This window comes from Pundamilia nyererei, unplaced genomic scaffold (genome assembly GCF_000239375.1).
Source record: "Pundamilia nyererei isolate P.nyererei 1_Seehausen unplaced genomic scaffold, PunNye1.0 scaffold00001, whole genome shotgun sequence".
Classification (NCBI taxonomy): Eukaryota; Metazoa; Chordata; class Actinopteri; order Cichliformes; family Cichlidae; genus Pundamilia; species Pundamilia nyererei.
Genome location: NW_005187402.1, coordinates 5,060,613 through 5,076,629, shown reverse-complemented (window position 1 = coordinate 5,076,629; position 16,017 = coordinate 5,060,613). Strand labels below are relative to the sequence as shown.

At 42.8% G+C, this 16,017-nt stretch overlaps 1 protein-coding gene across 6 annotated transcripts in view; it reads right to left on the bottom strand.

The window, feature by feature from the left end:
* Positions 1-16,017, bottom strand: part of LOC102207626 (connector enhancer of kinase suppressor of ras 2) — a 63,564-nt gene that overhangs the window by 25,996 nt on the left and 21,551 nt on the right. For all 6 annotated transcript variants that reach the window (XR_001290278.1, XR_001290277.1, XM_013908864.1 and 3 more), the window contains exons 5-9: positions 15,248-15,289; positions 10,659-10,778; positions 8,589-8,648; positions 8,387-8,455; positions 4,422-4,568 (exon numbers count right to left, since the gene is read on the bottom strand). Coding sequence is in view for 4 of the 6 variants with exons in the window: in XM_013908864.1 (XP_013764318.1) it covers positions 4,422-4,568; positions 8,387-8,455; positions 8,589-8,648; positions 10,659-10,778; positions 15,248-15,289 (438 nt within the window). In the remaining 2 variants the exon portion in view is untranslated. The remainder of the gene's footprint in view (positions 1-4,421; positions 4,569-8,386; positions 8,456-8,588; positions 8,649-10,658; positions 10,779-15,247; positions 15,290-16,017) is intronic.

The following is a 16,017-nucleotide window of genomic DNA, read 5'->3' as shown; positions in this document are numbered from 1 at the left end:
AGCCACCCTGGGGCGCACTGACAGAGGCGAGGCTGCCGGACACTGGCGCCACCGGGCCCTCTGACCACCACCAGTAGGCAACAGGTGAAGTGTCTTGCCCAAGGACACAACGACCAAAACTATCCAAACCTTCCGGTTACAAGGCGAACTCCTAACTCTTGAGCCACGATTGCCCCAGAGAGAAAACCCTAACAATCATATGACCCTCTATGAGCAAACACTTGGCAAACGTGGGAAGGAAAAAACTCCCTTTTAACAGGAAGAAACCTCCAGCAGAACCAGGGTCACGGAGAGAGGACAGTTTAGATCTGCACCAACATTTCTGTTCGATCAGCACAATAAGCATGTTTTGACTAGAACTAAACTGTCATCACACCTTCACATTTTCCACATGATGTGTAAATATCAGACAAGTAATTTGTGTTCTTGATAACAATCAGTATGTTGACATACGTGAAATGTGCAGCAATTCTTTCACACCCGATAAAAGTTAACATGAGGGTTCCCGATGGTTAGGGACAAATGCAATCGCATGGCAAGATGCTGTAAACTGACCAAACTTCAGTTACGAGAACAATTGAGCAACAACATGGGAATAGAGCAGCTGCAAGAGAATTGAACATTAATGAATCAATGATAGGGAAGTGGAGGAAGCAAGAAGAATGAGTTGAGTAAAGTTTGACTTATCTGACTGTTTTGTTTTGCTTAACGCGCCTTATAATCCGGTGCGCTTTATGGTCCGAAAAATACAGTACTAATCTAAACTTAAACTCAGCTATAACCTTTACAGACAAATCTAGCCCCCCAAAAATGTGCTGAAATAATAAACATTCAATCATAAGCACAGAAGTTATAAGCTACAGTGACTGATAAATAATGATAAATAAGCCATACTGTGACCCAGAGGGACACTCATGTCCACTTCATTATATAAACCTGTTCAGCTGGTTGTTAATGCAAAAATCTATCTATCAGCCAATCACATGGCAGCAACTCAATGCATTTAGGAATTAGGCATGGTCAAGGTGCCCCGCTGACGTTCAAATCAAGCATCAGAATGGGAAAGAAAAGTGATTTAAGTGACATTGAACCTGGCATGGCTGTTTATGCTACTCAAATAATCTCTTGTATACAACCAAGTTATACAGCAGAGCATCTCTGAACGCACAACATGTCGAGCATTGAAGCAGATGCCACTCTTTCAGCTAAGAACAAGCTATTGAGACTACAAATTGCACAGGCTCCCCAAACCTGGATAATTGAAGTTTGGAAAAATGCAGCCGGGTCTCATGAGTCTTGATTTCTGCTGCAACACTCGGAGTGGCAGGGACAGAATTTGGTGTGAAACAATGAGAAAACATGGATCCATCCTGCCTTGCATCAATGGTTCAGGCAGCTCATGGTTTAATAATATGAGAGATATTCTCCTGGCCCCTAACTATCAACTGAGCATTGTTTAAATGTCACAGCCCTATTTGAGGATTCTTGCTGACCATGTCTATCCCTTTGTGACAACAGTGTACCCATCTCCTGATGGCTGGATAACCCACCGTGTCAAAAAGCTCAAATGGATCCGTTTTTTGGGGGGATGCGGCGGACAGGATGTGCAAGAATCTTTTTGTTTTAAGCTATCATGTCAGTATGGCCCAATATCCCCCCCAGTATTAGCAAAGTGTACATAATGAAGTGGCCAGTGACTATATCTAAAGCAAGCCCATGTGGAAAAAATAGAAATGGCATATACCGATGTGTCAAATTAACAGTGTGACATTTGGAGAAATGTAATTATTTGCTTTAATGCCTCTAGTTAGATGAAGAGATTGATACCACTCATATGACTGCACTGAGTATGAAACTAGGAGCTGAAAACACCACACAGCACAATAACAGACCAAAAGAACGACTTGTGATTATTAAAAAAATAATAGAAATCAATAACCTCCCTCGCACTCAGCTAGCCAATCAATTAAGAGCTTCACTGCCAATACATGTTGCTCAAAATAGCAGGTTTTATCAAGAGTAATGGTTTATATGTCTGAGCATGTAACAGGTTTGTGAAAGCAGGGTCACAGACAACATGTGGCGCATGTGTCACCTGTGACGTGGATGCTCTCAGTAACACATACATGTTGCAGCAGCCCAGAAGACATTCATGCAAGAATGCACGTATGCGGTATGCATCATCACGGTAATCCTCGTGTTCTCTTTTAAAACCCTTTCACATGTAATGACAGTGAATCATCAAATTGCTTTTACTCCTTCCTGCTGCTCACAAACCAGCACACACATAGAAAGAACGAGAGAGAGAGCAAAGGAGAGAGATATGTCATTATTTAGCAGAATAAAAGACGTTGCCATGGAAGGATTTCGGGAGCTTGGAATCGCATGATAACATGCCGAGATAAATTGTTTCCTTTGTGGATTCAGTTATAATCCAGCTGTACATTTGCCACATTTCAGCTAAACTTCGCAGCCCTTACAATTCATCCTCCAAAATTGAGCTCAGAGGTGCGAGTGCGCATGTCTTCTCTATGTGTGTTTGATTTGGAAGCGTGCATGTACAGTAATGCATCCAAAAACCAGCGCTTACACAGTGAAGTGACCCAGTTCCCTCGCCTCTCAAAGGAGCAACGGGTCCGATGACAGGGAATCATCTCTCCGCATGCATGTACAAACACGTACAGTAACACACTTGCTCCGACACCCAGATGGACAAGCGTGCATGCGGCCAAGCTCAGCAATGTGCGCACACCCACCTCTCTCCACCGCACACACACACACATGCTCACACACAAACAGGCTGTTTAGCAAGATATTTTGGATTCAGTGAATTATCTACAGTATTTGCTGAGTAGCAGCTCTTGTTTCAGAGCCAGTGGAGCTGCCTGTAGTTGCTTATGAATAATTAAGAGATCCAGTCTTTCTGAGAGAGAACAAAACTAAAACACTCCTTTCTTCTCTTCTCCAGCAGATATCTCTGCGCTCTGATCTGGGCCCCTCATGGCGCGTTTATGTCTAAGCAGTCCATCAGAGTAGAATTCCCACAATCCCCTGCTATTGCATAAATATAACAATAGGCTCCTGATGACAACTCGGGGGCCGTGATAACAAGGCAGCAACCTGGAAACGAGAAGAGTCTTTTACCTTGTTATGATCTTTCACCTTGTGGTGATGAAGTTGAGCACTATTGCACATCGCTACCCAGAAGCTGCAAGTTCTGCATAAATATACACTTGCATGCATGCCACCTAATAATGCAGTTATATGCTCACAGAAAGCACAGAATAAAAAAGGAGCATACGAAAAAATAAAAACAAACAAAAAAAACCTCAAAAAGCTAAAGAGCAGCTGAACAGAGATCAAAGCATACATGTAGCATGTAAATGAATTAGCCTGATGCTGAGATAAAAATAGCAGCCGTGCAACACAGGATCTTGACAAAACATTTGGCGCTTCAGAGAGCACTCAGGCAGCATCAGACTAGCCCTCGCCTCACCCCTCCGTCCGTCTCGGCACAGCTCGTTCTTTCTGTGTGCCTAAATTGCTCAGTGATATTTCTGGGTGGCGAGTGACAGATTAACAAAGTATTTGCCCTTAAGTGAAATGTGTACACCCACTACGAGCTGCGAGACTTCAAACAGGCGTTCCACCTTTAAGATCTACAGTACATTAAAAATTTACTCGTCTTTGACAACGAGACGATCTCTGGGGCAAAGGTTGAATGAATCGGGACTAAAGTCTCAATAAATCTGAATGTGAGTAGGAGGGGAGTGGGATGGGGACCCCTCGGATGACCTTTTGTTGCCTAAACTCTTTCTCTCCAGCATAAAACTTTAGGCCACGTTGCGCTATTTACATCCTTTACACAAGATCGAAATAAAGTGCAGATTTAATTAGGTAGTTTACTCTCCACTGCTATGATTTTTTAGCATTATTGCTGTTTAACAAAAAAAAAGCAAGCCTTCTGTATGCCTAAATTCTCTTCAGGTTGAGCATTAGCTGCCTACGCATTTGTGAATGGCTTTGAACGCTGCCAGCAGTGTGGCAAATGGTAAAAAAGATTTCTTAAATGCTCAACGGAAGGACTGATACAAGGTCAATCAGGGAATAAGTTTCTTTTAAAACAATATTCGTTTAAAATGCCAGGAGCAGAATGCAGAGTGTGGGCAGTAAAAGCAAGAGTGAGAGTGAGTCAAAGCTGGAAGTACTACACAGGTTACTATATGTGAATTTACACTGTAGCTGTCGAGTGTGCTGATAAGGATGCATGAGGCTAAACAGAAGGGGAGTAATACAAGTAATACAAGTTTCTGACATCTCCGTTCACATTTTAGTCACAGTAATTCTTCAAACTGAGTCTGACCGTTTGTCCGGTCAGCATGCGAGACATTAATGCGTCTGTGAGTTGTGCTGGTGTTTACCTGCAGGCCCAGTGGTTTCCAGCGGACGTTCCTGAGCAGAGCTGGTGTGGAGCTCAGGGTGTTCTGGGGCCTTTTCTTCAGCGTGAGGATGACTCCACATGGGTCCTCTCTTAGAGCATTCACCAGGTTCTTCAGTTGCCAGCCCACCTGAGAAACACACATACCAGGCTCCCGAAACAACTGCTGCAAACTGTTACACAATGAATCAGGCTCATCTGAATCTGCTGTGGAAAACCACCATGCACAGCAGCAGATATAGGACTGACTGCTGCTGCAAACCACCACACACATGCTTTTGATACTGCTTGTCCAAAAGAGTGTATGTTTCTAGGACATATTATACTTTTTTTTTTTCCAGACAGAGAGTAATAATAGTATGAAAGAAATTATTAGAAAAGCCACTGGAGCAGCTCTAGTATACAGCTTAGACAAACCAGCATCCTGTGAGGAACTTCTGTTTTAAATGTCCAATAGATAGATATCATCACTGCCAGCCAGTTCCATTCATGTTATACACAAATATTCCCTACAAAGATAGAATTAACTAACATGCTAACTTCATACCTACCTAAATAGTACCTGCTAGCTTTCAAAACATCACCTGCTTTCACTCTCTGGTATGTCTGTCTTGTAAGATCTGTTAATGTGATTGGTCAAAATTGGTTAGTTGACACGCAGTGATGGACAGCTAAGTTTATTTTTCACTAGTGCCTGGCCTTATCCGAAAACTTTCCAAGCATGATTTCCAGCCAAGTTGACTTTCAGTCCGTTTTCTTCTGCACTCAGTGTCACAGGGTTGCTGTAGCCTATGCCAGCTGTCATAAGGCAAAAGGCAGGGTTGCCAGTTTGTGGCAGGGCTAACAAATTGAGACAGAAAACATTTTACAGTCACATTCACACCTATGGCCAATTTAGAATCCCCAATTAAACCAATATGCATTTTTACTGTGGAAGCAAGTCAGATTACCCGGAAAGAACCCACAGGTGTGCATGTAATACCATCTATAATAAACCTCTAATTTGCAATTTCTGAAACTAGTTACCAAATTAGTTTAGAGTTTGCTATTTAACTCAAAGCTAAAATTCGATGTAGTCTAATACAAGCACGTCTAACCTAAAAGGAAAAAATGTTCCGATTTAATAGTTGCAAACATACAAGCTGCAACACAGAGTGTTTGAATGCTAAACTTTGTAGCCTTAAGTAAAGCAAAAAACTGACCACAGTGGCCCCACTGGTCTAGAAGAAGTGTCATATTTAAATAGAGGGTTGCTTAGTCAGTATAGTTAGGCCTAAGGAATGCAGAAAAGAGAGAGAGAAAGGAGTGCTGACTGCAGCAATTCTGGCCGGCCTGTCTCCAGAGCTCGAAGTAGTCGTCAGGCCATTGATTGGCTACACTGGTCTCAGCCACTGTAAATGTCCGCAGAGGCCACATACACTCGCATGCACACTCAGCCACACACAGAGACAGAGCTGCTCTGACCTTATTCCTGACATAATGATGGCCTGTGTCGGCCTATAGCGTCCACTTTCCCCCTCTCCAGTTCAGAGCTCTGAGTTCAGTCAGTGTTCAAATGCACGAAGAGCCTGGGTCAAAGTGAGTTACTGCTGTCTGTTCTCTCCTGCCACTTAAACCAAAAAGGGGTTATTCCTGGACACACTAAAACTGGTGCCATTCATCTGTGCTGTAATTTACCGATGTGAACTGTTGAGCTCAAGCTCAAATCCTTGTGCGAGGGGTAAGGACATTTATCAAACAGAAGTGTGGAAACAAATAGTTCCTGTCATCTAAACACCTTCAAGCATCAAAAGCTAGCTTTGAATCTCTGGTCAGATTTTAAATCTTGTTTACGATACATTAATCAGCTCCTGATTTGAAATAAAAGTCGACTCATTTTAGACAAAGCTTTAAAGAGCTGTGTACGCTCACAGAACATTTACCATTTAAGCATTTTGGCCTTTTTTATAGTAGGAAAACTTCAACATGTTGGGACATTCTTGTCGTGCTTGGCTGCTGAGCTGATTGCTAGCAAACTGTTTAGCATGAAGTGATAACCACACAACAATTAGCCAAGCTTAGTGTAATCACTTGGGAAATGGTGGAAACAGGTAGCTCAAATCTGACAAAATGTAGAAAAAAAAAACAAAAAAAAAACCTTTATATCAGTGCTTCTGAAGTTTAACAATTAGTGCAATATCTTGTTTGTTGAAGCAAACGCTGCCCCCACCTGACTTAGCTATGCTAAGCTAATCCTGTCGTGTCTGTAGTTTTGAAGCTACATGAGTTGATAAGACTGTGGTTCGATTTCCTTTCCTTGATTTTTATGCAGCTAAACTGCGAGTGAGCTGAACTCGACTTTTATCAAGCTAAACTTTTGTTTCTTCCATGAACAACATAGTGCATTGTAAACCACAAGGGCTCACACAGCTACTGGTAACCAGCCCAGTTTAGGTCTCCTCTCTTATCCAAATACACAGATAGCAAAGGGAAGCAGGGAGAGACCTACCAAAATAACAGAGCATAAACTGCTGCTGGAGAGCTTTTTTCAAATCCCAGGGGTCTTCATTATTTTCCCAGATGCTATTACCTCCACATAATTATGCTGCCTCTTCAAACAATCAGTTTTTTATTTGAGCAAATTCCACATTTTTCCTCAGAAAACGAGCTGAGCTAAAAAAACAACTCCCTGTTTTGAAGTGAGTCTCCAAAAACCCTCATTCAAAGACACGAAGGCAGTGTTGTTGCTTAATAGGCCTACATGATGATTCCATAATGTAACGGAATTTGTACGATCCATATTCACACTAATGTAATTTTAACTTTGAAGGCTGATAAGATGAACTTATCAATTGCTGTTGACAGTTACAGTTTACTGGTGGTGTGTATCCGTCTTTACTCTTTAGCAGCTCAATTTGGGATTGAACGAAGAGCTGTGTTGACTGGAGACTTCCCTCTGCTGTCTCTCCCCCCCTCTTCTCTTTTTCTTTTATCCCCTTACTCTTCTCCCCAAGTCCCTCTTTACTTTCTCTTCCCTCCCACCAACTCTCCCAGCTCTGCCTCAGCATCTCAGCCTCCCCCAAATGCTTCAGCCTCCCCCCCACCGTACACGCACACACACCTCTGTTTCCCCCACTGCTTATCTCCTACCCCAGAGTGAGGTATCAGAGTGGTGAGGGTCTAGCTGAGGGAGTAATGAAGGGTTGGAGCTGAGAGCCTGGCAGGGTGCGATCTGCACCGTCACCCCGAGGAGAGAGAGACAGAGATAACACCTACCTCCCTCACATGTCAATCAGAACCGCTCCCAAGCCCCTGCATGCATGCTTTCGCATGAGCAACACCTATCAAGATGCACAAGGAAATTCATATGGGGAAAAAAGCAGACAAAAGACGTCTGCACACAGACACAACACTCCCCCCTTCAGAAAACTCATATAAACACTGGAACAAATTGTTTGTGCCCGAGCTGACAGCACAGGCAATAGATAGGCACGTTCAATCACATGCCCTCACAAGCCATCGTTCCATTTAAAATGGCTGCCCATTTCTCTGCTTTTCTCTGATGTGATGAGTTTTAGGCAGAATACAGCTTTTCACACATGAAAGTGGAACATGGGCTCTCATTTCAAACAGGATGCCTCCTTCAGGGTTTTTTTTCTGACAATAGGAAGAAATTCCAGAAAGAGTGAGCAGATAATCACACTGGTCTGAATAAAGGTCTTCTAACAATTGCCCTATAATCTGCTCCTGCCTCTAGCCTAATTAGCCTATATAGCAACACAGGCACAGGACAGGAAGCACCATGGTGGCAGCAGTGGTGGTGCCGGCAGACATTATGTACCTTGGCACCTCCTTAACATAGCACATAATGGGAACAAAAGACTGCAGTCACGGTGGAAACAAATGGAAAGGACCTTTTCTGTAATTTTTTATGCCTTCAGTGTTGTGTTTGGCAGGTCTTTAGCTCACCACTGTCTGGTGGTTGACTTGAATCACCTCATCCCCTGGATGGATCTTCTTACACTGATCTGCTGGAGACTGCAGAGGCAAAAAATGGAGGACAAAAACAGACAATGGAAACAAATTTAGGCGAATACTGAGGCAACAAAATCGGTGTTATATTGGGGTTGGTGGAGCATCAACCTTTCAAATGACTGAAGGAAAAACTCACATTCTCTGTGGTTCCGGTGATAACATGGAGTCCATCATATGTTGATTTTATATACATCCCCTGAAGCGCAAGCAAACACAGGTAGGCAGGGTGGATTTAGTATAAGAGTACACAGGGAAATACATCATATGTACAGTACTGTGCAAAAGTCTTGAGCTGCTGCTCGTGTTTTTATATTTTGCTAGATAAATGGGAAATAGGTGCACCGGTTTATGAGCGGTTTACACAGTAATATAAGGGAAAAACAGAGTTTGCATAATACTGACAAACTTGATTGTTTAATACAGCATGAACTCTCTTAGCCAAGGTTTATTCTAATTTCTACAAGTAGTCTTCAGGAATAGTTCCCCAGGCTTGCTGAAGGACATTCAAAGCTCTTCTTTGCACGTTGACTGCCCTTTGCTTTGTTCTCTGTAAAGATGATCCCACAATGCTCTAATAACATTGAGGTCCAGGCTCTGTAGAGGCCAATCCATGACTGATAGAGGTCCATTGTGTGATTTTCTACACAGGTATGCTGTTACTGTACTGGAAGTGTGTTTGGGATCATTGCCACGTTGAAAAATGAAGCTGTTGCCAATCAGACACCTTATAGACAAGACACCGGAAGCGAACCAATATTTCCATCCTGAGCAAAATCCACCTTTTCCGGACACTGATCCTGCCGATTCTACTCTATGGATCCGAAACGTGGACGGTGCTCAAAGTGGACCTCAACAAACTCAAAGTTTTCCAGATGCGTTACCTTCGGCAAATATTGCGAGTATCACTTCGAGACCGCCTTCGAAATGAGGACATCCAACAGATGTGCGACAACCAACCACCAATCGAGGAGCAAATTCAAAAACGCAGATCGCGATGGTTTGGCCATGTGTGTCGAATGGACGCGAGCTGACTACCACACCAACTCTTCTGGTGTAAATGACCCACCCAGTGGAGAATCCAACAAATAGCACCAAAGAAAACATGGCTAAAACAGGTCGAAGATGACGTCAGAGATTGCAGAATAAATCTCGACAAGGCCAGGACAATCGCCAACGATCGTCATGCATGGAAACGAGTTGTGAAGGAAATTCGACATCTATTGGCACCCACCATTGGCGTATTGGCTTAGGAGCCGATCCAGGCCTAACGCCAGCTAGGGATCAAAGAAGAAGAACAAGATTGATAGATAAGACACCACCAATGGCTTGAAATGCAGCCTAAACCACGACAGAGCCTCCACCGTGTACATACATGTTGAAAATTACTTGAACAGAAATTTCCAGTTAGGATTCATCACTCCATCAGACCTGTTGCCACATATTTTCAGTCCAGTTCTTGTGTAATTTGCTATCAGTTTCTCTCTGTTTTACATCCTTCCTTGACAGTCACCCTACCACATAGACCATTTCTGATGAGGCTTCAGTGAGCAGTTGGTGGATCAGCTGAAGGACCAGATACATTTCTCAGGTCTTCTGTCAGGTCTTTGCTGGAGGTTTTCCTATTTCTTAAGGACATGACTTCTCGTCTGCTGTAGATAGTTTTTTAGGCTTACCAGTTTGACTTTTGTCCAGGATGCACTGCACACAATGACAGGATACAAGTTTTTTGTCTAGAACTTCTTTGGCATTTTCAAGACCTCTGCACAGTGCTGCATATTTATCCTTTGACCTGAAAAGTGAGAACTTCAGACCTAGTTAGGAAATATTTGCTGTGAGACTTCAACTGTACAGATGGATTTTAAAGGAAACGCTAACACAAAGTTTCCGGATAGCCAAGAACCACCAAAACACTCAAACCGCCAGTTCAAATTCTGCACTCTTACTTGACTGGGCTTTCTATGAGGCTACAGTTTTACGATACTTGCAAAAAATAAACCAAGACCTGGAGCCTGGAAAAAGTAAATTAAGAGCTGTATAAGTGCTTCCTGGAAGACTTTTAGGTCAGAAGATGCTATGCAACTACAGGTTGCCTTTCACAGTACAAATATAATTTAATCGATTGTCGCAATAAAGTACTTGTTGATATATGCAGTTTTAAAACAGCCTTAGTTTGTTTGATTTTGTGCATCTTCAAAGAGGTCCTCACCAGGCCTTCGTTTGGCATGATGCTGGTAAGGTGGACCACCTCCAGATGGGCAGACTGAGAGACCAGAGAGTCTGACGACAGAGAGATGATGTGATCGCATATCCCTGCTAAGGTCTTACACTGAAGATGGAGGCAAAGAGAGCAGGGAAAATGACAGGAAGAAAGAAAAAGACAGAAAAAGAGGAAGACAGAAAGTTATTGAGATTGGTTTTGGGCCGCAAGGGATGCTGTGACCTAGCTGGAGGAGGTGAAACAGACATTATTTCATCAGATTGTTCCACGTCGCCACTTCCATCAATCCAGCACACAAACTGTTTCCTGTCACAGTCCGTCCGCAGGCATGCCCACAAGACACCGTCGCAGACAGAACAACACATCAGCCGTACTAGCCAGCCTGAGGTGTTCAGTTGACATTTTCTAACGTCTAAATTACAGAGCTCAGTTTCCATTTGTTTTTTTTATCAGTAACATTTGCCTGGATATCAATGAAACAAACAAAGAAAGAAAAATTGTAAAACTGCTGTATTTTTTCCCCACACTGCATTTAAAGCCTATTCCTAATACATACAACATTACCCAATCCAAGCAGCACTCACAAAAAGCATTGCCTCACCTTGCCTGTTCTAAATAAACCTTGACTATATTTCAGGCTGTTTGTGTGCTCGGTCACGCATGCAAGTTCATTTATCTTTGCCTTCTAATCTTAGTTGATTGACTGCAGGTGGTTTACAGACACTGTTACCCTGCTTATCCTCCTTCATAGCATCTCTTTGTAGTGCATACCCACATGCTAGCACACATGCACACACGCTAAAATGTAACAGGCATACATGGAAGACAGACTACAGCTACAGTATGCTTGTGACTAGCATGGCAGTGATGAACCCTGTATGAAATAATCTTCTGATCTACGTCCTAATGAGCAATTACCAGATTACAGTTACCAAACGAACAGAGGAGATCTTCAGTATACACACATGTGATACACACACACCATAGCTCACAGCCTATGATTCATTCAGTGTGAAAGAAAAAGGTGGAGAATCTTCGGCAAGCTGGCTATGTGATGCTGTCTCTCACACACACCTGCATCTTTTTTTCTGAGTCACTTATTTAAAGATCGGCTTGTCTGCTTAGTATTATGTTTATACAGTAATATTATGTTCTAGCCAGCATGTTCACGTTACGTAATGGCATACCCAGCTCAGGCACCAAACAGCATTTTGAGTTTTAGTGAGGGTGGGTTTAAAGGTTGGTTAGGGGTAGAAACAATGAGAAAAGGTGCATTTATAATCCTGTGTATAGAGCCATGCCAAGCTAAAGCTCAAGTGACAATATTGGGGCTGTACTTGTGCTCGTCTTTGATCATTAGACTAATAGTCCTAACCCGGGATTAATGCCGAGCAGAGAGACAAAAAGGCCACCAGTGCGGCTACTCTCAGCTCCTCTAGCTCTGACACCCTGGACCTTGATCTGACACGCCTCCCCAGCACCAGAGCACAGATTATAGGGAGGTTAACTTATGTGGCTGGCTGGCGTGAGATTTAAAAGCAGTCAAACAGAAAGCCAGACATAGTACACTGCCAAACGGATTAAGCTCTGGCGGAATCCCCCTCCTTCAACAGCACCACCACCACATTTCTTATTCCCATTCTCTCATGTGCTTTCATCCTCATCGACTCGCGCCTTCTATCTCATGCACATGTACACACCGAGCACGGTTGCATAATGCATCCTCTGCACATGCATGGTCTCTCACATACTCACACACACACACTGCAGCAAGTATCAACCAAGACAGAGCGAAAGATGGAGAGGCAGAGAAGGGAAGAGGAAGAGAGAGAAAGAAGCAGAAAGGCAGGGAGGTGGGAGCGGGAGTCCGGGAGGAAAGGGGGAGAAAACAAGAGAAAGGGAAAACACACAACTAGGACAGTCTTATGTAATTCCTCTCATCCTTATGCATGCATGCACAAAAAACACTCACTCATACACACTTCATGCTCCATCAGACACAGACTCACACATATTCATATCTTATAGCTCTTCTTTTCTATCTCCCTCTCTCTCTCTCTCTCTCTCTCTCTCACACACACACACACACACACACACACACACGCATGCACACTATCCTTGTCCATCTGATTGCTGCAGGCCGTGGTCTAAAAGAGAACAGAGTAGCAGTGAGTTTTGCATTATTGAGCAGAAGCTGAGATAGGTACAACTATCACTACAGTAAACAGTCTGTAATCCCCATGCTGGCTATACACTGGAGACTCTTAGATACTGTATGTCTGTCTGAATCAAACTGCATACAGTAGAATACTTGAGTGAAACTGTAAACACAGTTATGTGAAATGACTGCATTGTAAGTAAGACTTCAGACTGAAATGAGAGCAGAATTTGAAGAATCACTCCCTTTAAAGCATTTCCTTTTAGAATAATCATATATTTATAGAGATTGTTACGATAGGCTATAGTATCGCAGTGTCCTACAGTTATGGTATGTTTACATTTGCTCCACTGTTTTGGAGCTCTGGATGAAAAAGAGTCAGCTGGAAATGTAATTAATCAACCAGTGTTACTCACGGGTGTGTTTAACTCGTTGTCTATCAGAGAGCCCAGTCTAAATCTTCAGTTATAAATATGATCAAATTACTAAAAGCTTACTTAATTTACTTATTTTTTTATTGCTTTACTTGTTTTTTTGAAGCTTTGTGCAATGTTGTCTGTAACATGTTACAAAGCAGCAGTACTCAGATTACATTTGCATTGAAATGAGCAACATGATGTTTCCAGTCAATCTGTTACTGTCTCCATTGTTGCGTCAAAAGACAAAAAAAGAGGAAAAAAAAGAGTCTTGCTTGGGGTGATGCTAAGTCTGTTAGCTGCTGTCAGCCGCTAACATGCTCTACTTCAAAATTTGAAGAAGCACCTGTGAGTTAAGTGCACCTTGCTGAAGAAGGGTGAGGCTGAAGAGGCGAACATCATTGCTTCATCTGAGAAACAGGTAGCTTTTAGTAGAAGCTGTAACAAACAGACATGAACCAGCTTGTTGCTGGTTATGTGGTGGAGAAGATGCTACTTATATCCACCTGCTATACCTGGAGGTCAAATCTAAACAATCGGAGATAAATAGTAAATAGTCTGTTTTTTATAAAGTGCTTTGAGTGCTCTAGTAGAGTAGAAACGCACTTTAATGTACCAAGTTACCATCTATACTGAATCACATCTGGCTGCTGTTATTTTGAAGTAAATAATCTTTAATTTCAGGGGTCACTAGGATTCAAATGTTAGAAATATGCTGTTTTCTTCCCTCTAATTCAGTTTCCAGCTACAATAAAATTCCATCGAGTCAACATAACACATTGGCTAGAACTAACCTATTTTTTTTAACCTAGCAGTGCAATAGAAAAACTTTTTTGGGGACAAGTCCGCTTGTCCAAGTCCAAATATAAGTGCCATTCTGTTTCAAAAACAGGGGATAAGATTGGATATTTGTGTTTGTTGTGTGTGCCTGCATGGTTTACCTCACCTTCACTTCATCTTTGTGGAAAACTCACAGTAAATAAGAGCCTGCGAGGAAGCTGGATCTAAAAACAAACAGCTCCTCCTCTCTCTCGCTCTTCATGCTGTTTCCCTCTTTCACACATAAACCTCCCGCACATAACAGACTTAATCATGTGCGGCCCTTTGTCGGGCACTGATGGCTGTGAGCATGTAACTGCGTGTGCAATGGAGCCCTTTAAATATTTGAATTTGCCTGATGTCATTGTCCTGTGTCATTATTGGGGCTGTAACAGCAGAGGTAAATGACAGCTCAACCAAAGAGCTTATGGATTACAGAGTATCTAATGTGCATGTGCAAAAATATGCATTCCTTGAGCGTTTTCTTTGCCAAAAGATGCGTCAACAGTTTTTTCTGTGAGCTACCCCTGCTAACATTTCATTTGGTTTCCTCCACCTGACCTTGAATGGCAGCAGGAAGTGTCCTAAACCAACTGTCAACCCAAATCAGACACTGGCTGCTCAGTCCGTTTCACACGTGGATGCAGACAGTTCTCCGTCATGGATGCACACATTTGCGCGCATGGACACACAACACACACACATACTGAAGCTTTCAGAAGGCCTCGGGCTCATTTGCACTTTAACATGCACAAATTTGTGCCACACACTCGACCAAAAACAAACAGTACGCTGAAGTGCACGCACATACATGCCCACACACGCCCACACACAAACACAAACGTCTAACTGAAGCGCACTCAAATGCACCAGTTTAGCTAATACTTTTTTTTCTGTTTCACACACAGATTTTCTCTAAATGCTTTAATTTCTCAAAACCGGTGCAGAAGTCTGCCGGTAGATGTGAAATTCTGTTCTTGCAAATACTAGATGGCAGGTTTGTGCAATGAGCCAGCTGCTTGGAAATATGCGGATTACCACGCGCTGCAGTTTCATGTGTGCTGTAACCACATGTGTGACAGTGCAACAATGAAGTAAAGCTAGTTGAGCATGAAAGTTCATTGTTGACCCCAAAAACTGACTGACAACTTTGAATGGTCGCTGATATTATAAGAAAAACTTACCACGTGAAGAATTTTATTCTCTGTCTCATAGACAGTGCAGTCCTGTAGAAAAGAACAAAGAGGAACACATTAAGAAAACATCGATGTGTACATCCGCACTCCAGCTCAAGTGTCTTTCTCTAGTCCAAATATAACATTGAGGAAAGAAGGAAATGAGATGCCCAACAGGAAGAAATGGAAGGCATGTGGACCTGAGCAGTTGGCTATTTTGTTACAACCCCTCTGCATTATGTTTGACAGTAGAGTGACGAGTTTTAGATCTACTCTGGGGTCTGGAGCATCAAATTCATATCTGGATTTATAAAATGACTTTATTTGAAGCTTGACGGAGTGTTATTCACCGACAGCTGATAGGTAATGCATTTCTGAGAAGCCAACCCACTGAATCCACCAGATGTGCACGGTAGCAGCTAATTAATCTGTCTGATGCATTAGTACGGACGGCGCTGCCACCTTTGTCTGTCTCGCTGCACCCTGGCAGCCACATGTTCATTTGGCCCATTGTGGACCTGCGGTGGTCTCTTTCTCCTCGCTCTTCTTTGGCCCTTGTAACAGGGGATGGGTGTTATCTGCTCAGTTCCAGGACTCATTCTGGGCACAAGTACAAACACACTCTCACACACACTCTAAGCAGGCTCTTACTGGGAGGATATGAATGGGGTCCAAGAGAGGAGACATAGTTTCTGTCCAAACAATGAGATGGCTAAAGTACCAGAGTGAGTATGCTGGATGTGTGTGTGTGTGTGTGTGTGTGTGTGTGTGTGTGTGTG